General features: G+C 41.3%; 1 protein-coding gene across 1 annotated transcript in view; it reads right to left on the bottom strand.

Annotated features, from left to right (window-relative positions):
* Positions 1-23,165, bottom strand: part of FECH (ferrochelatase) — a 35,062-nt gene that overhangs the window by 8,790 nt on the left and 3,107 nt on the right. Inside the window, exons 2-6 of the mRNA XM_019755318.2 lie at positions 18,055-18,184; positions 12,346-12,465; positions 10,900-11,048; positions 4,843-4,977; positions 2,207-2,313 (exon numbers count right to left, since the gene is read on the bottom strand). Of these exons, the coding sequence (XP_019610877.2) occupies positions 2,207-2,313; positions 4,843-4,977; positions 10,900-11,048; positions 12,346-12,465; positions 18,055-18,184 (641 nt within the window). The remainder of the gene's footprint in view (positions 1-2,206; positions 2,314-4,842; positions 4,978-10,899; positions 11,049-12,345; positions 12,466-18,054; positions 18,185-23,165) is intronic.

Genomic DNA, 23,165 nt, shown 5'->3' with positions numbered 1-23,165 from the left:
AAAGAACAGAGATCAGAGTTCTGTATACTATTCTTCGTCTTGTAACTTTTCTGCATATTGGAAATGATTTCCAAATAAAAAGGTTTTTAAAACATTATACAGGACAATTTACCAGAACCATGTAAATTTGTACTTGTTGGTATTTGGATATATCAGTAGTTAATAGTATAGGATGAGCAAATTATTCCCCAGTAAAGATTGAGATGGTATTAATCTTTCCAGAGCCTTCAAAATGGGGTAAACAAATGCCTAAGAAGGCAAAACAGGTGCCGAGAGAGTTAGTTCCCTTTTCAAAATGCATAATTTACTTACAGAGTAAACGTGATAGGATTAGACACCAACAAAAACAGTATTTTCTGGTGGTCTTTGCAGTGTTTGGAAACTAAGGATGCTCAGAGAGGATTATTTTTGCACAAAAGCCTAGATAAGGAGGCCCCTGCAAAGTTTACCTAACAGCCTGGAACATCCATTTACTCCAATTATTCCAACAGCGAGACAACAGTCGTACAATGACTATTTTTAATAATTGCTACCTACAATAAGTAGAAATGTAAGATTTAAAATATTCACAGTTTTAGTTTTTAACTCTATTTTTAGTTTTAGTTTAGTTTGGGTCTTTTTCTATTTCTGCTAGATATCCAATCACCTCATGTAATCTACATAATATTAAGAATAAAATCTATACATTTTTGTTTCCGAAACATTTTAGTATTTTTCTTTTTCACGTCTTGCAAAACTACAAGTACAAACACAATTTGCTATGGCTGACAACAGAGGCTAAGCCATCGCCAAAAGTGAGGAGCGGTGGGCAAGCAGAGGTGCTACTCATAGCATCTAAAATCCATCTGTAGAATTTTCTACGCGCAATCCCCGAGCAGAATGAAAGAGGCAGGCGGCTCTCAGAGCCTTCAATCACACCATCTAGGAGGGCAGATAAATGCCTCTACAATTCCCTTTCATTTTATGAACGAGACTTCGTCAGTTAAGAGACCTTTCTATCTTTCAGCTTCCCCCCTTTTCAAAGGGCTGAATTTTAATGCAAATCTAATTACTCACTGGATCGCGGCCGGCAGATGCTGTGCAGATCCTCGGTTCCCTGCAACCACATGTCAGGGCTGACCTGAAACACCCCTCGTTTCCAACCAGCGGCCTCCAAGAGCAAAACAGGGCACGCCGGGGCTTCCGGCGGTCCTGACGGGACCCAGCAGCACAGCAAACGAGGGTGGGGGGGACACTGAGGCCCAAACTACACCCATCCCTAAGGGAGGACGCCGGCTTTTCACTTGAAACGGGTTTCAACCTAAGGGTTAACCCTTGACATCACCTAAGCGCCTAAGAACCTAGTCAGCGCTGGGGAGAGCGGCCTGCTTTTAACGTCTAGCACCATCTAGTGGTTGCAGATTTTAAGTGATCCCAAGCTTTTAAAAAAAGGAGTTAAGGTATTTTAAAGAAAAGGGTGTTAAGGTATTTTGCCAGAGAATGTCCAACGAATGAAACATAAACTGGATGAAATCTAAATCACTTAATATTTCTCCTACCTAAACTAACTCTAACTTTCACCGACAGAACAAAATTATATTTACATGATTTAGAGTAATTACCATTAGCACTCTCATATTCAAAGGGCAAAAAAAAGAAAAACACCAATTCAAAGCTATTGGCTTTAGAACTGTAGTTTTAACTCATTCTCCTAAAAGCAAGCATCTGTTAATATAAATACTATAAATATAAATTACATAGGAGAAATTTCAAATTTCTAATATATGAAATTTTCTCAATTGAAATGTTAAACTGATTTTCATGTCTCAGAACATGTAGCTATGTTACCTTTACATTTTTTAAGCCTTTTGGCATTTTAAAGGATTTAGAAAATAAAGGATTTATTTGTCAGTCATTCTGTCTATGAATGTAACTTAGCAGACACATCCTGCATAATCTTTAACCTTCTGGTCATTGGGAAACACAAAACTCAAATTATAATTCTGCTACAGTTGTGACTAACAGTATTAATCTGAAGAAAGAAAAGGGTCTAACCTTTAATCTTTAAATTTATTTTCTCTTGTCATAGTAAATCAAGACTATAAAACTTTTTGTAAATCCCCAGCACACAATTTAAGCAAGAGAACTGGGCGGCTCAGAGGCACGGCTGGAAACCAGGTAAGGCCAGAAGCTGGGGTGACAGTGGTGCTGGTAGTCGCTGGCTTACCTGAATGAGGAGGGGGTGTGTGGGCCACCTGTCAATGGTACTCCACTTCATCACAGGCTTCTTTCCCACCTCATTGTAATATCTGTAAATGGCATTTAAGCTGCTGCCTGAAATATGCAGAGGGCCACTTAGTAGATGCATGTTGATTATGGTGAAAATAGAAAACAGACTAGTAAAGGCAGTAATTATAAGTTCAAAACAGACAACTGCTTCTATACCGAATCGGTCTGATTACAATCATTTCAATACTCCAAAATGCATACAGCTTTACCCTGCAAATAAAGACCACTAAAAAGCAATCAATTTCAACAGCCTTTCAAAGACTACTGAGGTCATTTCTGGTGAGAAACATGATGGTGGTGGATTTATGAAACATAAGCAGTTGTTATTTGCAGGGACCAAGTCTTACAATTGAAAGCATGTTAAAAAAAATTTTCCATTATGCAGGTACGCAACCCCATTACAGAAAATATAGGGGTGGGAAAGAAAGGAAAAAGAAACCAGTTATTATTCCAGCATGCTAATACAGTCATTGTTTTGTTCTAGCATAGTTCTTTCCAATTATTTTTCTTTATAGCTGCTTTGTTTTACAAAGTTGTAATTTTAGTATATATGCAATTTTGTTTCCTCAGTGTTTGGGGCATTTTTACTTAGTATTATGAGGTGAATGTTTCCCACCTTACAATAAAAGCTTTATAGCCATCCTTTCAAATGGCTTGTTGGTAAAATGCGTAGCTTATTGAGGTTTCTATGAGCACTCTATTTTTATCTGCTTCTACAAAATTATCATCATTCCCTAGAATAAGTTAGATGGGTATCAAAACCTTATATATAGGTAACCTAACAAAACTTGTACTTCTCAGCAAGAGATGAAAAGTCAAAGCCTAAAGGAAGGTAAATGGTACCAACTCAATGCAACTTTACCGTGACCCAGAGGAGCTGCCACTGGGGTGAAGCCTTAATTCTAAAAAACTAATCCTAACACAGGGCCTCTTCCTCAATCTTATCATAGGGCAAAAGTTCCAAAACGTCTCCGTGCTTCCCACCACCAATCCCCTGGTTTCTATGAGAACTATTCATCAGATAGGTTTCCAAATTAAAATCTAATCTGGACAGAGCATATTTAAATCAAAGGTAGGACTCTTAGGCTAAGACTCAACTTTCAAAAAAATATATGAGTTCCACTTTGTGAGTAGAATACAATGAATCAGATGAATCCAAATTGAGTCCATTCCAGGTTCAAAAACAATCTCTCCAGAAATCGCAAAGTAGTCACCACCATATTCACGTCACAAACCACATTTTGCAGGTCAGTATCATTTTCAGATGTACAAAAGGATTTCTGGAAGCCACATTAGTTCCCCTGGGTCACTCAGAAACATTCCATGAACTATCACAAGTAGTAATTAAGAGGAAAATATAACTAAAAAATTTACTTGTGATTGATATACTACTGGCTCTGCCACAACAATGCAATAGATAAATGACATTCTAGTGTCCTCAAACAATGAGTGTGCCTCCCCAACATTTTCACATTTCTGAAGTGAAGGTGTGCCTATACTGGAGAAAAACTGCACAGACGTTGACGTTTTAAACACACTGATAGAGCCAGCTGTGAAATGAAACCAGTAGTCAGTCCTTTGTCATATCAATAACCACCTTGTTAACTTGTCTGATTTTGAGAGCAGCCTTTTATAGGTTGAGGTAAGTTTTCAAAGCAAGACAAAAGTATAGCTTAGAAATTTGTGAAATCGGATTCCTGCTCCAATAAGGTATTATTAGGCATTTTGAAGTTGTACAGGTACATTTCCAAAAGAAATCACAATTCAAACTTTTGAGGGTATCTGAGAACATAGGCATTTTCAGAGGTGCTCTGACAAATATTTAAAGCGCACAACAGGCTTTGAATATGTCTTCCAGTAGCCTTTTGATTATTTTTATAGTTACAGAAATAATATGCATTAATAGCCAAAAGCAATTTAGGAGTAAAAATGTGCTGGCCCCAATCCTTGAAATGGAATACAAACGAATGCATCTGTGCGTGACAGCAGAAGCACTACCTACAATTAATGAGACAGCGACTGGCAAATGCAGATTATTTTCCTGCTCCAGTCAGATATATAGGAAATAACACGCAGTATTATTTTTTTGCAAAGGGAACCTAAAACTGGACTTTGGTTTAACCAGTAACCAACCGATAACTGAAGTCTAACAACAAAAACATATACCAATATTTCCAACGTTATACAGGCACCTCTGTTTTTGAAACAGCGATCACCTTTGCTACATGAATAAGAATATTTGGGTAGCCATAAAAATAAGGTTTATTACACAGACGTAGAAAGTGGCTTAAGGTTCACTGTTGATCATCATACAACTGCATCAAAGTACTGAGCACTAGCAGCTACTGCCTTCCACTCACCATCTGTAACTCTCAGCTGACTAGCCAATAACTCAAAGTGCAGGTGAACCATGAGATTTCAAATGGACTGACCTGAACTCTCGTGTTTAAAGCAGACAGACTGTATTTGCCATTCAAATCACAAATGATTTATCCTTTCCTTCCGCACTCAGGTTCCCTGGTTATGTTTGCCAGGGGCACGTCCACCCTCCCATCGTCAAAGAGAAGCCCTTACCTGTGGTGGAACAGCTGTACTGCGGGTACTGTGTGAAAGCAATAGCCCTTTCAAGCCCATCTCTCTCCATCTCTTCAATTGCTTCTTCTGTTAAAGGATGGACATACCGGAATCCAATATAGTATTTGTGAGGGGCTATTAGAAAGCATGTGTGGAAAGGAGAAAGTATTAATCTTTATATAGATTCCTCAGAGCTGCCCAACATGACGCAATGTCCAGAACAAAGAACAGTTAACCTCATTTCCTACGGTGCTGATAATGTGGGGAAGTTTAGAATATTCCTTGGCTCTGATCCAGCCTTTGGCTAGCACATGGACTTTTAATCACTATTTTCTGGACCGACTGGCCCTCTCACACACACACATCTTTATTTAGCACAATGGTGTTTTAAAACTCAAGCATCTGTGCCTAATTCTCTGCTCTTTCCTGAGATGAGAGACTCCAGAGGAGGGAAGAACTAGCACTAATTCTCTCACGCACCAGACACCGTGGTAAATGCTCCATTTTCTTCCCCCTCGTTTCAACCCTACTTTTCAGATGGGGAAACAGAGACTCTCAAAGGTTAATGAACCTGTTCGAAATCAGACCTAGCAGATAGCTGAGCTGAAATTAAAATGTGGGTCTCCCCACCCCACAGCCCATGCTCCTTCCAGGCCCCCCGCTGCTTCCACCACTGCGTTCTTTCCTTCTGACCCCTCAGACCCCAGGCCACCTAGTTTATGGGAAAGCTCTGGGATACTCGATACAAGTTCATTGATAACAAATGATTGAAATGATTCTCCTCATTTAATATATGAAATGAAAAAACTGACAACGATGCTTAAATTGGAGGCACCGAGTGGGATGTAGAATACTTGTCTTTGGCTCCCGTTTGGCCCACACCAGCTGCGTATCCCTGTGACCCTTCCCCTTTGTTTGTCAATTCCCTCTTCTATCTCCCCGTTTGTCCTCCTGCATCATTTTTTCTCCTGTATGTTAAAAGCATCCACAACCACACCATTTTTTAGGCGTGTATAAAATCATAAAACTGAGTTTCCTAAAGTCTCCCAGTCTAATTTCCTTATCTTGTCATAGGATTACCCCCCAGTTTATACTCAGGGAGGGAGGATACTGTGAGGACACCACATAAACAGGAGGTAACAGGAAGCCCACGATGATGTTTCTGTCCGACCATTAGGGGCTGCCACTGCGAATGTGACACTAAACTGCCACATAAAAGATATGTAGGTCAAAGCGAAGGGAAAGATGAATGCACTTATTGTTTGTATATATAACACATTCCTCAATAATTTGACCCAGGAAACCATGAATCGACGGAGCATGTTACCAAGGACAGAAGCAGAATTATTGAAAGGAGAAAGAAGCACATGTGGGCCTGGGAAGGTTGGTCTGATTCGATATTCTCTGGTTGGGGACTGCAAAAAAGGGGAAGGAAAGGGTATAAACGGAATCATTTTCAGCTGTCTATCCCTTCAGAGTCACCAGTCTTATGTTCTCTTGCATAAAATACGGTGAACTGCAGTTCAAACACACCAGAGGGCGTGACCCTGTAAGCAAACTCCAAATCACTGACTGTTCAACGATGATGTGGTTCATCCTAAAACTGCCAACTCCCGTGGTGTCATCAAGTCCATTTTTTAAAAAAAACTTTAATTTAAGTGTTTTTCCAGGACCCATCAGCTCCAAGTCAAGTAGTTGTTTCAATCTAGTTGTGGAGGGCACAGTGGCCCATATGGGGATCGAACCAGCAACCTTGTTGTTAAGAGCATCGGGCTCTAACCAACTGAGCTAACCAGCCGCCAATCAAGTCCACATTTAAGGAGTGAGCTCTTGGCGACCTAAGGTGCGGATGAAGTGGAATTTGTTTTCTAATCTATTCTGAGACAATACTATGATCGGCTTAGCACAGTAAGATCCCCCAATGCTGCAGGTCAACTAGCTCCTCACATGTTCTTTTCACCTTTGAAAAGTTGCAGCCTAAATGCCTGGGGTCTGGGAGTTCCTCGATATTGCAGACTAAGAGAGGTGGAGAGGCTGCCCTCACAGATAAAGGCAGGGTGGCAACTGCATTGCCAAGTCAGAGAGTAAAATACTCCGGACAGAACAGACAAGCCTTGCTAAACTGATTAAAGGTGGCCTGCAAAGACACATTTAGAAAAAATGACAATGTGCTCTCTGGCTGGGGAATAACAAGTGTTCGCGAAGGTTCTGTGCGTGTCAGACAGCTGGCTGTGTGCAGGGAGGGGGAAGAGCCTCCTGGACAGTAACCAGCGCCACACCTGCCAGGGTGCGCCCAAAACGCAGGACTCGTGGCCTGGCCTCATCTACCCTTGGAGCAGCTGCCCAGTGAACACTGCTTGGCGAGGACGAGGAAATGGAAAAAAAGGAACAGAGAAATTGGATTTTGAAACAGTGAAACTTCATTAATTTCCAGCTCATGAATTTAGCATGGACAATAGTTCAAATGTGTGATTTGTACATGACTCTTTGAGAGAAAGGTGTGAAAGATAGAGCACAATGCTTTGTAATTTGTATCACATCATGAATGCTATGCCAAAGATGAATGATAATACAAGCTCACAGTTATGGAAGTTTTGTCATGTACCAGGCACCACGCTGACAATGCCTTTTGGGATTATTGTGTTTAATATTCACAATTATCCTACGAGTTGGGTTCTGCTAATGTCCCCATTTTCAAGATGAGGCTTAGTGGGTAAGTAATCTGCCTGAAATCATGCAACAGCAGTGGGGAAGCCAGTCCGACTGTAACAACCCTTGCTCCTCCCCGCTGTGCAGCCAAGAAAGAACAACGGAATTATTTTACTGAGTAGCGTTTACTTAGAGCTTCCTTAAAAGCAGTCACAGTTTCCATACCTAAACTGTAACTTCTAAAATGTATTTCAGATTTAGAATTTTCATGAAATGATTGTACTTCTCATCGATTTCCTTCCCTAAATTCCTGCAATGTGGTCTAATGTGATGAAACCAATTCCCTCATATAACTCACCCTGTTAGTTAATAGTCAATTCTATGCAAAAACAGTGTGAGTCTCAAAATTTCTATACGGGCCACCAAGCAACAACTACTTCCCTAAAAAATGAGAGCGAGAAACACTTTCATCTGTTTGTAATCATCACACTGTTTTGCCTAAAGAGAATTTTTCCAAATAGAAATGCACAAATAGACATAGTTCAAAAGCAAACTTTATGATTTTGTAGGAAAGAAAGTATAAGAAGGAAAGAGGAATGAAAAAGGGATGAAGAGAGGGAGAAACAAAGAAACTGGAAAGCAGGAAGAAAAAGCGGCCTGAAGTGAGGGAGCGAGGAAACTGTCTGCTGTTCCCTCCCACGGACACGTGTCTTCACTGCTGAGCTCCAGGTCCACTCAGCGAAGCATGAGTAAGACAAGAGCTTCTTTCCAGGCGGTGGGCGAGCCCCTGAGGGAGGCAGACAGGCACGCCTGGCGGTCTTCAATGCAAAGTTCCCCCAACGAAGTTTCCAGACCTTGAGACTATTTCATCCCACACTCTGTGACCATCCAGCCCTCATGCACGTTTTAGAGAGTATGACTCCAATGTCGTCGAAAGATTTTCTCTCTACTCCTTAAGCAGGCTAGCCTGCAGCAGCAAGGTTCCACTAGACTGGAAGCTTCTTATAAGCAGAAACCATGTTTTTCAACATTGAATAGCAGCATGGAACAGTGCAGCACATCAATGGGCCACTGAGGAATGAATGAGCGGGTGGTCTTGGGTCTTATTAAATACCTCTCCCATATCCCCCCACCCAGGCCTGATGAAAGGATTAGGTGTCATCTATCATGCCGGAGAAAGCAATAATTGTGCTTCCCTGCCTCACAGGGTACCAACTGTGGGCCACAGAAGATGAACATATGCCAAAGGGTCAGCAGTACCAAAGCCCTCCCAGCCCCAGGCCCTGGACAAGCTTCGAAGATCCAGAAAAACCCACAGTAGCACCCAAGAGAATTCACTCCCTGCCTCAGTGAAAACTACCAGGAAACTCGTCTCCATGGAGGTAAGGGTGTAACTTACTACTTTCTCCCTCATCACAATACCTGATAGGTGAGCAGAGCTCATAAATGTCTGGGGGCTGGTTGGATGGAAGAAGAATGGATGGATGTGGGAATTAGTGGCTGGAAGAGGGGATGAGTGATCAAACGGATGAGTGAATGGAACAGGAAAGGAAGAAAGATGATTTCCTGTCACACAAGTAATGATTTAGTGATTGGACAGGCAAGCCACTGAGCTGATTTGTGCTTCACCCTAAACTTATTCCCTAAGTTAAAATGAAGAATAACATGATTTCTTCTTTTTTTAAAAAAAATGTAAGTCTCCATGAGATAGAAGGCTTAATAACTGACTTTTTTAAGTGACTCTTACAACAATTTTGACTATGGAAATAAGACGTGAATATTATTATCCTTTGGTCCCTACCAACGCAGGGAATAATTAATCCCAGAATCTAGATGCTTGTAACTTCCTCTCTTTGTACTAAATGGCCACATAGTAAAATGATCAGACGTCTGACAGTAAGTGAAACACTGAGTTAAATCCAGGTCATTCCACGGGAGTCTTTCCAGGCCCACCTGGGAGGCTGAGGCCGTCGCTGGCTTGTCTGGTCTGGACAACCCAGCAGCCTCGCCATGGAGAGAGGAGAAGGTGAGAAGGACGCCCTCCATCTGTATTCCTGTTTCAAGCCTGATAACTCTTCTGGGCCCTGTATGATCGTGGGTACTATACTAACACGTCAACAGAAAAAAAAACGGCATCTTCGATCTCCTTTTTCCACTGAAGACTGCACAGCAATTGCAGGTCTGATTCATGCTGAACCTTTTAACGCAACAAAACTGTTAATGACTAGAGTTTGTTCTCTACCAGGTAGGTGTGAGTAGAGGGCAGCTAAGTTTCCCTCACCCAACACGTTAAGATACATTGTGGCATGTGTGGCTGAACTGTATAAGAAATGCCCATGAGCCACAAGCCAAGGCAGGAAGCAAGCCTAATATTCAAAAGTACAACTGAGCCATTTTCCAAGTGAGATGATCTGCTGGGGGCTGAGGCCTTTGTCCCTATTTGTGTGCGATGGGAAGCTGGCTCCTGAGAGCACTTGGAGTTGACGCTCAGTGACATCTTCTCAGAGAAGAGTGAAATGCCGGTGGCCGTGCCTTGCAGGCTGCTCTCGTTAGAGTCCCCACTATGTCACACTCTGGTCCTGACCAGGAAGCCCTAAAATGTATCTGCCATTAATATATTTCATGTGTCCTAAGATGCACATTTTTCGTTTTCACATTTCTCATATTGGTCTGCACCTACAACAGACCCTGTCTTAAAATTCACTGACAGGGTGTGTGTGTGTGTGTGTGTGTGTGTGTGTGTGTGTGTGTGTCTTAGTATTACATAAAAACAATGGTGTGTCCTGTACTCAGTGGTATCTTGCACGTGATTAAATAGGGCACGACAGTTTATTCACATAGTCAGTTGCATTCTGCACATCTTCATTAGAGATTTTGAGAGGACAGTCACCAGATGTGCGCGAGCTTCTTTTTAGTGCCACGTCTGACGAGGCACTTGCATGCCTCACAATGGTGGCATTGCCAAGAGCTGAAAAGCAGTTGCTGAACATTGCTTAAGAGTGCCATGGCTGCAGCCACAACCAGCTAATTCCGCTCTAAATGTTGATCTAATTAGCTATCCACACAGAAAGGCAAGGCAAGAGCAGCAGCCGCAATTCATTCCCCGCCCAAATTTCTTTCCAGAGCAACTTCTACTCATGGTACATGGTCTCTTCCTTCTAACGTAGCTCAACACACACCTCTAACTTCCTTTGGAAACTAATGTTCCAAATCCTTAGCTTTTTCCGTTTGCAACACAAGGAAGTAAAACAAAAGGTTCTGAGTTAAGTGACCGTGCACCACGTAGGAGCCCGCACAAACCAAGAGCTGTCGGGACACAGAACTACATTTGGCATCCGAGAGCGTTCTGAATTTCCTACCTACTTTGGAAGGCACACCTAGTGAGCTGTCAGGTAAGAGACACCGTACCTGTGTGCGGGGACAACTCGTCCAGCAGCTTCACCATGCCTTCTCCTTGCCTGGAAGTCCACATCTTGATGGGGGATCCGCCTCCAATCCTGCGGTACTGCTCCTGGATTTTGGGGGTTCGGCGTTTGGCGATGATTGGTGCCAGCTGACTAAATCATTGAACATGAGGTAAATGAATTTTATTCCACCCTCACAACCTCAGAAACATTTTCTACTCAATATAAAAAGAAGATGAGCAAAATTTTCAGAAGAGCCTACCAAGATCAAGCCTGTTGGGAAGCTTGAGGTCACTGATGGCGACCAGCTCTTCTGGCCAAAATGAGAGAAAGAAAACTAGACGCTCCACAGCCTGTTCCAGCAGCACACCCTGGAGAATTGGCAAACAAACACCCGGGCAGAGACCCTGGATGTGTGCTAGCTGCCATCCTAACACCTCCTTCTCCTGCATCTAGCAGGAACTGGGACATGTAAGACATTAGGAAGCATATATTCCTCTCAATTTAAGAAAATGCCTATTGATCCTATAGATATACTTGCATATGTGAGCAAAGGTGTATGACAAGAATATTCATTGTAACTGTGTAAACAGCCTAAATGTCCATCAGCGAGGCGCTGGTTAAATAAATTAAGGTCCAACCATACAATGCAACTCTTTACAATCATGAAATAAAATGAGCCAAATCTATGTAATCTGTTATGGAACAATCGCCAAGATACACTGTGAAGTTTAAAAAAAAAAAACAGTAGCAAAGTGCCTAATAATGTACATAAGTACATTCACATTTGTGTAAAAAGTGGGGATATACATATGTATTCATATAGCGGCGTAGACTGTATGCATAGACTGTTTCTGGATGTAACAGTGCTTGCTCGTGACTCTCCGGGGAGGGTAGCTGAGAGGCTGGAGTCTGAGGTAAAAGGGACACTTGCTTTTTACTATAAACACTCTTATACCATTTGTATTTTTATCATATACATGTATGAATTTTTCGTTACAAAAACAGCATTTTTTTTTTAAAAAGAGAGAAGGAAGGAGCGAAAGAAGGATGCAAAGAAGAGGACAGCAACAACCCATATCCACGGTACAGATGAATAGTAGCCACTGTTTCCCTGAGGGTTCATCAGCTGTTAAGCGCCAAGAACAACTATATCTCTGAAGATCTTTAAAGGTACTTCAGCTGTGTCTGTGTTGAGACAACTGTAATTTCCAGAGCTCTGGGGAGGAAAGGGCTCAAGGAAAACGCTCACTGACTAGCTTTCCCTCTCCCCTGAAATTCTTCCAATACCAAATCTTCTTATATCTAACAGAAAATCATCATGCTCCTCTAGTCACTACCAAATATGCACTGAACCATTCATGTTTTTGAAACTATAGAATTGAGAAACATGTGAGGCAAAAAGCATTGCACACGTTATGAATAAGTACAGGTGTTCATAGTCTCTTACTTTTGAATAGGAAGCGTCATGAGGTCTCGGTCCAGGAAGAGCCTCAGGAGGAAGTCGTGAACGTCTCCAAGAGTTTCAGGGCCGCCCATGTTTAGCATTAATATTCCAGTTTTCGGCTTCCTACATGACATAAAACGCAATGGTTGATTTGGAACACTTTTTATTTTCTAGGGTGGAATCGGTTTGGCTAGCAAACCCTCATCTAATCTGTCCGATGCAAAGGTGAAAACCCACAGACCTGCTCACCGACTTCCCATGGCTGTCCATCTGGGACGGCACGAGGCCTCCAGTTCTGCGCAGACCCAGCTCAGGCTGTGACCTCCACCCACGGCACTGGTCTTCACGTGGCTCAAAACGTTTCTCTATTAAACTGTTAAACTGTCAGCCCCGAACAAAGACCCAAGGTATAAACCTAAAGTTGTCAGGGCTGAAGCAGCTCTTCATGTGACTGCCTTATGAATACACAGGTTACTTGATCTCTCCAAACGTTAGTTTCCTCATCTGTAAAATAGAGAGGCTGTCTCCTGCCTCAAAAGGTTATTTGGAGAATTAATGGATAACGAACTTAGTCACCTGCACACAGGAAGTTCTATTATACAGAGAAGCCTTGGGTTTCCCTCTCATTTTAAAGCTTCAGAGCACAGTACCAGCCCATAGCTCACTCTGATCCCTTCTCTTTAGACGATTATTAAATTAAATTATTACTGACAAATTGTTTCTTGATACTCTTCCTTCTCCAGCTTCTGCCTTTACTCCTTCTTCTCCTGCTATGAAACACTACGTTTCTCATTTTACTCTCAACTCTGCATCCTTCCTCTAAATCCAATGCTTAGGTAATTCCTGTAAGAAATTGCTCTAACTTACTCAAATTAGTCTCATGCTAAAGAACCAAGTGCCCAATGAGCAAAAAGAAGCTAAAAGGAAAACAAAACTCCATGACAAAAGTTGTAAGTCAAGCAGCTTCTGAGAAATTGAAAAAAAGACTATGTAAAAATGTACAACTCATAAAACGCAGAGCGCTCTGGAGCCTACAAAGAGCAAAGAGAGCCAGGCCAGCACTGTTCTCTATTCCTAAACCTGCCTGGGGGCAACGTGGAGCCAGAGCAGAACCAAGTGCATCCCACAGGCCTCGGGGAGCTGCCAGAAGGCCAAGACCAGAGACCCTAAATGAAGAGGTTAGAGCCTGAGATGGGACCATGAGCTGGAGGTCTGTGTGTTCCCGTGAGTGGGTAGCCATGGGATGGCAGTGAAAGAGTCTGCAGGTGGAGAAACTAAAGAAAACACAGAAATGTTTCTTCCATTCTTTTTTTTTTTTTCATTTTTAAAAAATTTAGATATAATTCATACTATAAATTTGCCATCTTAAACTGTATAATTCAGTGGTTTTTAATACATTCACAGGGTTATGAGGCCATCACAAGTATCTAATCCCTGAACATTTTCATCCCCCCAAAAAGAAAGCTCGCACCCATGAGAGCCACTCCCCATTCTCCTACCCCCTCCCCCTTGGCAACCACTAATCTACTTTCTCAGTCTATGGATTTGCCCATTTAGGACATTTCATAGAAAGAGAATCATATAGTATGTGGACTTTTGTGTCTGGCTTCTTTCCCTCAGCATAAAATTTTCAAGATTCATCCATGTTACAGCACGAATCAATCAGTACTTCCTTCTTTTTTGTGGCTAAATAATAGTCCACTGTATGGATATACTCTCCAGTCACTCTTGATAAAGCAGCTGAGAAATAACCAGTCTGTTTACCCAAAACACCATTGTTAAGAATGCACTTTCTAAATCTCCTGCATCAAGACCACCTCTAGCTACCGCAGTGACTAAACCAATCCTGCTGAGATAGGTCTCGTTGGGAGACTGCTCTTAATGTGTCCTTAAGCTAATGATATTATGGTGACATTTTAATTGCAGTTTTCACAATTGTTAATAACGTTTGGCAATGTTAGACAGCAGAGTGTGTCAAATTTATACAGGTGGAAACTGTTTTCTTGACCATACATACTGTAGGTGAATGAGGTAGAAATCTGAATTCTCAGCCTCAATTTTCAAAATCAGAATCAATTCCTGGGGCAAGGGAAATACTGCATTACGATGAAGTCTAAACTTTCTCACTTAGGCCCCACTGTAGAGACTAACTAAGTTTACTTCTCACATCACTGTCTCAGCACCACTGACATTTTGGCTGGAGAATCCCTGGATGTGGATGGCTGCCTGGTCTAGCAGCATCCCTGGCTTCTACTTACTGGATGGCAATGGCACTCACCCGGCCCCAGCTGTGACAACCAAAAATATCTCCGGACATTGTCATGTATGTCCTAAGGGGGTAAAATGCCCCCACCCTCTGTTGAGACTACTGTAATAGAGGAAAGGGGTTTAATCTCCTTTTTATGAAACTGTACAACTACAATAAAGATGTCATTTTTCTATAACTTTTCCACCCCCACTGACCAGAAGTCCTATCAATGAATTAACAAACGTGTTTAGCTTTCTTTTCTTGATAGCTGAAAATTCCAGATTCATTATATTGTGAAACTGTAATAGTCCCTTAATCTTTCTACTTAGACACCAGTGTTCTCCCGGGAACCTGTCTTTGACTCTCAAAAATCTGTGACTCACAATAAATTAAGTGCATTTTTCCATGGACTGTTGCCAGTTAATAGATGAGTGGTTAGGAAACCCCAGGCTAAGAGACTTACCTAAGCCACAGAGGGTATCAAAGTGCAAACGGGATTTAGAACTGTTTTTCATCTACACCTGAGCTAAAAACAAGAGTGGTTTTAACTGGGACATTACCCTGCCCTGCAAATCCATGCTTTGCAAACCATGTTGATTTGATCTTATACATGAAAGAGATGCACACGATTTGAAAATACCTAAATATCCATGCACTTAATTCAGAACTGTGTTGTACATGACAAATGGTGCATTAGAAAGCCTTAGTCTGACACCCTTCTTCTCCAGAATGTGAAGTACAAAGCTTTAGTCAAGATTCTCTGTCTCTTCACTTCTCCAGACAGAGCACATCTGAGACCAAGGACTGAATGGCCAAGTTCCCTTTGTGTAAATGTAAAAGTGTATATAGCAAAACATATTTAAAACTTCTCACTTGAAAAGGTTTCAACATTTTGTCATTTTTATATCATGGGATTCTCAAAATATGAGGTTTTTCCTTTGAACTATTAATGGTACATAACAGAAACTTAGCTCATCAGTTAATAAATAGAATCCTATTCTATTGTACTGGGGGTGCCAACAAAATGTATATATATGACTTGTACCGTGTTTCTCCGAAAATAAGACCTAGCCAGACCATTAGCTCTAATGCGTCTTTTGGAGCAAAAATTAATATAAGACCTGGTATTAAATTATATATATTTTATTATATTATATTATAGTGTATTGTGTATTATATTATATATTATATTAAAATAAGACCGGGTCTCATATGAATTTTTGCTCCAAAAGATGATTAGAACTGATGGTCCAGCTAGGTCTTATTTTCGGGGAAATACAGTATTCATCTTTTGTTATTGGTATCTATTGAGTATTACAATTTTAATACAGTTTTTCTCCTTTCTTAAAATGTGTGTACATATTTTTGGCACCCTCTGTAGATAGTAAGTATCAGGATTCAAAAAACAAACAAATCCAGCTTTTCATTAAACCTAAAAGATGTAATTGGCCTGAGGATCTATGATGTCTCTAGAACAGGGTTTGGCAAACTACAATCCATGGACCAAATCTGTACCTTGCCCCCCACTGTTTGTTTTGTAAATAAAGCTTTATTGCCACACAGCTTATTTGTTTACATGTTATCTATGGCTGCTCTCATACTATAACAACAAAGTTGATTACCAGCAAGAGACCAAATGGCTCATGAAGCCTAAAAAATTAACTGTCTAGCCCTTTATAGACAAGTTTGCTAAGCCCTGTTCTAACACAGTGTTAGTCTAATATTGTCTAGACTAGTCTGGTCCAGGCACTAAGCAACACAATGACTTCAGAATGTCTGACATCAGAGTGATTCACAAAGACTCGCATCACTTCATCATTTCTAATTCTAAAAACTATAAATAATCTATGGGCCCCATAAGGTGGGACCAGATTAATAAATTATGATTTAAAAAAATAGTCTTAAATTATTAAAATAATGTTTATAATGAATATTTATATTTAAATGGTGGCATTATTAAATAAAAAGAGGAAGTTATAAAAATATATACAGTATTGTCGTATTTTGGTCAATATATACTGAATGAATATTAATAGATATAAATATAGAGACAAAATACTGGATGGTGAGATTATCAGTGACTTTTTTTTCCTAATCTTTTTTTTGGGGGCTTGTCTGTATTTTCTAAAATGAACCCATTTCTTTTGTGTAAATATGATATAAAGTTATTTGAGAATTTCTATTTTTTCAGATTTTTATTAAATTTCAATAATTTAATAGTAAGGCTATTTATATTACTGACTTTCGCCACGAGGATAATATAATAACGAAATAATTTTTTTCCAGGGTTCCACATCGAATCAGTTCTTCAGGTTACACTAAGTATGCTATACACTTAAAGCACTTTCTACTATGGCTGAGGTGAGACAAGAGGGGCTCCGGGGGGGCGAGGGGAATGGTGCCCTGCTCAGTCCGCCACACCTGAGACAGCGTCCGTGTGCTATCTTCCTCACCAGACTCAATGTTTTCGGAGGCCAGAGTTGAAAGGAGATGCTTTGGGGCCCCATCCCTAATGCCCTATTCCCTACAAACCTCACTTTAATTAGTGTTCAATCAATGGACCCCTGGTCACACCATGAAACATCACAAACACAAACTAAGACTACTTTATTTTCCTAGCTGTGCAGCTTTCATAGAACATCTGGTCTACTGGAAAGATCCAGGGGTTCAACAGTTCCTAGCTACTTTCTTTCTTTCCCTCTGCTTAGTGTTAAAGTGCGCTATTTCTATGTAGGTTCTCATGTAAACAATTGGCCTTCCGAGTCTTCTGTCGCCTCTGCACTGGAGGAAGACTTGGGAACAGCTGTGGCTTCTGTGACAACAGAGGACAGCCAGCAACATTGCCAGGCCTGCTGCCGTCCACCCGCAAACAGCCGAGGTGAGGTATGAAACACGTACTTCATTTCTTTAATAAACCACATGTCATTTACAATTATGTTCACTGTGTGAACAGATGAAAAACAATGATAGCGTCTACCGCAGAAAATCTTGGTAGGTTAGTTATTCTCGATCCTGTACAGGACATACATTTCAAAGGCATAATTATGTTAAGTTCATAAATACATTTCCAGCATACATAGAATTTGTTATGTGACATATTCCAGAACTAAATTCCTACATGATTTGCACACTGTTTATGCTCAACTCTGTGTCCTTTAACAAAAGCTCTGTGGGATTTTTATATTTGTCAACTGTTTTGCAATAAAGCTGGAAAGAAAATAAATAAATAAATAAATAAATAAATAAATAAATAAATAAATGATTTTAAAATCTGTAAAAATTAAAAAAAAAAAAAAAAATTGAAAGCCCTAAAGGGAAGGTGGGGGATGTAATCTGTTTAACAGTTTAAGAGCTTCTGAAAGGAAGCCAAGAAAATAACATACCGCTTCTTACACACTGAGTTTCCCCGCACCTTTCCATAAATAAGGCAAAGCCCTTATTAGTACCTAAAATTAGACGCATACCTCTTCCCTGGTTGGACTTGAGGTTTTGGGTTTCTGGCGCGTTGGGCCGTTTCTGTGACGGCGGCGGCTGCTGTGGCTGCTTCTGATTGGCACCTCCATGGCTGACCGGCCCTTGAGCTGCCAGGCACCACTGTGACAAAATGAAAGTGCTAGCATGAAATCTAGCTGGAAAGTCATTTATTTTGAAGAGGTCCTCAGAGCACAACTCCTGGATTTAAATTTTAAAGAGATGCTATAGCAGAGGTGATTTTCCCAGCATGTCTGTTTCCCAGCATTCAGGCGGGGGAAGGCACTTCAGGCCTCTCCCAGGGGACAGGGTGGCGCCCCCTAGGATGGCTTATCACGCCCTACACAGAGCCCATTTAGAAACAAGCACCTCTTCTCCCTGCCTTGGCTGCAGATTTGGATAGGATCCCTCACGAGAATCACTGCACCTTAGGAAAGTTACTGATGGCAGCACGCTGTTCATATGAAAGGTGAGGAGCCTGCAGAAAGGGTAAGAGCCACTGGCTTAAGGAGTGGACACGGGCCAGTTTCCCACCAGTTGCACAGATCTCGTATCTGCCTACGTGCCTTCCCCAATAAAGCACCAGGACTGAGGACCCCAGTATTGCTTTTAGACCCTGACAAGCAGCACCTCTGCTTTAGAGGGCCAACTCTGGCATACCTCCTGCTGCACCCCACCCCACGGGTGTGCACTCTGCACAGTCAAGGATTCATGGACTCCCAGAGGCCACACCCCACATTCCTGACCAGGGTCCGAGCACCTAGGGGCCCAGGATTCCCTGCCCCCCGAAACCCCACGCCCACTTCCTGGGTCTGCACAGGCCTCTTTCCTGGGTCCATCCTTCTGAGGGCTGATCACGCCATCAGTGCAAGCAATTCTTGACCTGAAAGGTAGCCAACAGGTGGTTGTTTGGAGCTTGAACACACAGACTGGAGCATCCACATGTGTATGCACAAGACTTCACAATGCAGGACAGAGCGGCAGTGGGAAGAGAAGCAGGGAAGCCTGCGGGCCAGAGGCAAGTCTCCCAAAGCTCCACATTTCTGCAGGAACTCTGAAGAGTTCAAGAGTTCACCCTCCCAGGTTGTGATGAAGGTCTATTTGTCAGTGTAGAACAGAATATATGTCACAGTTTGTCAGCTTGCTATCCCACATATGATATATGGTTCTTCATTTGTACTCTTGCCCTGGGCCCCACAAGAGTCCGTGGTGGGCCTGGAGAACCCACCTGAACTGAGCAGCCCATGGGTCATACGCACACTGTCCACGGGACTCCCTTCCCTAATCTCAAACCAGTAGGTTTGCAACCTGCTGAAGATCAGTCTCCTTCTTCCCTCCTCCTACCTATGAGTCATAGGTGTCCTCAGAGGTGTCCTGGTGAGGGACTCGGGCTGGGTACTCGCAGTTCTGACTCTGAATCCAGCTCTGTCCCCTATTAGCAATGTGTCTGGGGTTGGGTTACAGTATTTCTGAGCCTTAGTTTCCCCAGCTGTAAAATGATGACACCTTACTATCCTTGTGAGGATTACAGCAGATAAACCCAGTGAAGCATTCTGTACAGACTCTGCCACCTATGATTAGTGCTGGCACTAGTTTCATTTGTAAGTGTCTAGAGCGCAGGGACTATACCTGCTCTGATTTTTTATCATCTAGCATGTCTATAAAATATAGGAGAATGGTGTCTCCAGGCCACTTAGATTTCCAGCTGTCCAGATTGTGCCCATTCCCTACAGAGCCAATTACACGAGCTTTGCTGGATAATCCTTACTAACTCAAAGTGGAAGTGCAAAGACTGACATAAAGAAGTTCGATTCTGCTCACGTGAAGTCTCAAACCAGCCCACGTCTCCTTGTTTTAGACATGTTCGATGCTGAACTGCATGAGGAGATTGAACCAGGTTCTCCATCACGCCACAATGCCGGCAACTCCTTATGTGAATGAGATTCAATCAGACTCCCAGGGGCATGAAAACAGAATTTTGGCATCCCACAGTATGACTGCTGGTGATAAAATAAGATTCCTCCTGTGAACCTTAAAAAGGAGTTGGGGGAGAGGGGTGAGATGAGAGCCTCCAGCTAGTACATGAGTATTTCCCAGTACGATTTGGGAGCTGGTAGCTTTCTGAGCTGCTGAACTATTGTCATGCCCTCTGCTTACAGAATTCGCTTCCCTGTGGTTGAACAAATTCTCAGTGGAGGGTGCTGCTGCTAACCATGGATCCCGTCTGCTCAGAACTTAGAGTTAGTATATCTACCTCTCAAGGACTTCTCTAAAATGCACCTCTCCCTAATGATCTGAGGTTCTAGAGAAACAAAGAGTGTCTCCTGTCAAAAGATTAGTGTTCGTCTAGCTAAAGGAGTTTAAAGTCATCATTCAAAGGACCAAGTAAGACTCGTGAATGTACTCAGCTCACAGCTGAAGAGAAATCCAAAGGCATAGGCAGCATAGAACACAGTATGTGCTCTGGAGCCAGAGACATCAGAGCAGAAATCCCTCACAGGACCAACAAGCTGAGTGGCAGTGTTTGGGCAACTCGCCGAGCTACTCCAAGCTTCACTTTTCTCATCTGTAAAACAGTGCTGAGGCCAAACTTGCAGGGCTGTTGTGAAGAATAGAAAAATAAAACAAAACAAAACAAAAACTACGTCCAGCCCCAAGAACAGTGCCTGGCACATTGCATGTGGTTAAGCAAGAGGTAAGACTACTATCATCTCACTTAACGTCATCAATAGGTTCTGTGATTTCAGGCAAACTAATGAATAATGAAACCAGTTTTACCACAGGCTAATTGATATAAACTAGAGTTAACTTCCTACAGCATCTCATCAACGTTATAATGAAATGACTTTAAACAAAACAATGTTATTTGAGGACCTGCTGTACTCAACAGGAAGGCCTTGCCCACTTACGAACTAAGATTAGGTAATTCTACTCTTGACATGGACAACTGGTCTACCTTTGGAAGACTTACAAACAGTAAAAGCTGTAAAACTGAGGGTTATGCAGGAGAAGATGATATAAGAGAACACAACTTTGTAACTCCTGGACAAACTCAACAGGTGAATCACTCAAAGCAGACTTGTGAAAGAACAGAACAAAGATCCATAAAAAGAACTACACAAAATGGAGACAAGCAATCTACCAGACGCAGAGTTCAAAACACTGCTTATAAAGATATTCAGTGATCTTAATGAGACCTTCAACAGATAGGAAACATAAAAATGGAGATAGAAAACATAAAAAAGAACCAGTCAGAAATGAAGAATACAGTAACTGAAATAAAGAATATATTAGAGGGAATCAACAGTAGATTAGATGAAACAGAGGATCGAATCAGCTTTGGAAGCTAAGGTAGCAGAAAACACCCAATCAGACAGCAAAAAGAAAGAAGAATCCAAAAAAATGAGGATAGTTTAAGGGGCCTCTGGGACAATATCACGCGTACCAACGTTCGTATCATAGGCGTACTAGAAGGAGAAGAGAGACAGCAAGGAATTGAAAACCTATTTGGAGAAATAATGATAGAAAATTTCCCTAACCTGGCGAAGGAAATAGATATACAAGCCAGGAAGCACAGAGAGTCCCAAACAAGATGAATCCAAAGAGACATGCACCAAGATGCATCATAATTAAAATGCCAAAGGTTAAAGACAAAGAAAAACTCTTGAAAGCAGCAAGAGAAAAGCAGTTAGTTACCTACACAGGAGGTCCTATAAGATTGTCAGCTGATTTCTTAACAGAAACTTTCCAGGCTAGAAGGGATTAGCATGCAATATTCAAAGTGATAAAAAGCAAAGACCTACAACCAAGATTACTCTATCCAGCAAAGCTATCATTTAGAATCGAAGGACAGATAAATAGCTTCCCAGACAAGAAAAAGTTGAAGTTCATCACCACCAAACAAAATAAGACTTTGAAACAAAGTCTATAACAAGAGACAAAGGACCCAGTAATCCTATTTCTGGGTATTTATCCAAAAAAAACCAAAACAATACTTCGAAAAGGTGCATCCGTATGTTCACTGCAGCATTATTTATAATAGCCAAGATATGGAGGCAGCCTGGGTGCCCATCAATGGATGAATGGATAAAGAAGTGGTACATATATACAAAGGAATATTACTCTGCTATAGAAAAGGATGAAATCTTGTCATTTGCAACCACATGAATGGACCTAGAGAATACTATGCTAAGTGAAATAAGTCAGACTGAGAAAGACAAATACCATATGATGTCACTTATATGTGGAATCTAAAAAACAAAATAAACAAACAAAACAGAAACAAACTCATAAATACAGAGAACATTTTGAGTGTTACCAAATGGGAGGGGGCAGGGGGTGCTAAGTGAAAAAGAGGAAGGAATTAAGTACAATTGGTAGTTACAAAGTAGTCACAGGGATGTAAAATATAACATAAGGAATATAGTCAATATTATCGTAATCACTGCTTATAGTGTCAGATGGGGACTAGATTTATCAGGGTGATTACTTCATAAGTTATATAAATGTCTAATCACTGTGTTGTACAGTTGAACTAATATTGTATGTCAACTGAAAATACAAAATTTTTTAAAAGATAAACCTGTCACTTAAGAAGTTTATGGGTATCAACTGGTTCTCCAAAACCAAATTATTTAATATTTTGGATGCTTGGGGTGGGGCAGGAGAGGGTAGAAAGTATGGTACACAAGTACTTAAATATGTAACAGAGCCCTTTTCTATCACATAGGAAGTGAGGATTATTTCAAAAGGTACTTATAAAAATATGTACCATTTTTCAGGGCAGCCGGATGGCTCAGTTGGTTAGAGCACGAGCTCTCAACAACAAGGTTGTCGGTTCAATTCCCGCATGGGATGGTGGGCTGTGCCCCTGTAACTAACGCTTGAAAACAGCAACAGGACTTGGAGCTGAGCTGCACCCTCCACAACTAGATTGAAGGACAATGACTTGGAGCTGATGGGCCCTGGAGAAACACACTGTTCCTCAATATTCCCCAATAAAAAAATTAATATATATATATAATATCATTTTAAAAATTAAGAGAAATAAGGTTCTACATTGTGACTATTAATAAACACTTGGGGAGGGAAGCCTTCAAAAAAA

The sequence above is a fragment of the Rhinolophus sinicus genome, linkage group LG09, assembly GCF_036562045.2.
Source record: "Rhinolophus sinicus isolate RSC01 linkage group LG09, ASM3656204v1, whole genome shotgun sequence".
Classification (NCBI taxonomy): domain Eukaryota; kingdom Metazoa; phylum Chordata; class Mammalia; order Chiroptera; family Rhinolophidae; genus Rhinolophus; species Rhinolophus sinicus.
Note: the sequence above shows the minus strand (reverse complement) of the source record. Positions and strands in the feature narration are given on the sequence as shown.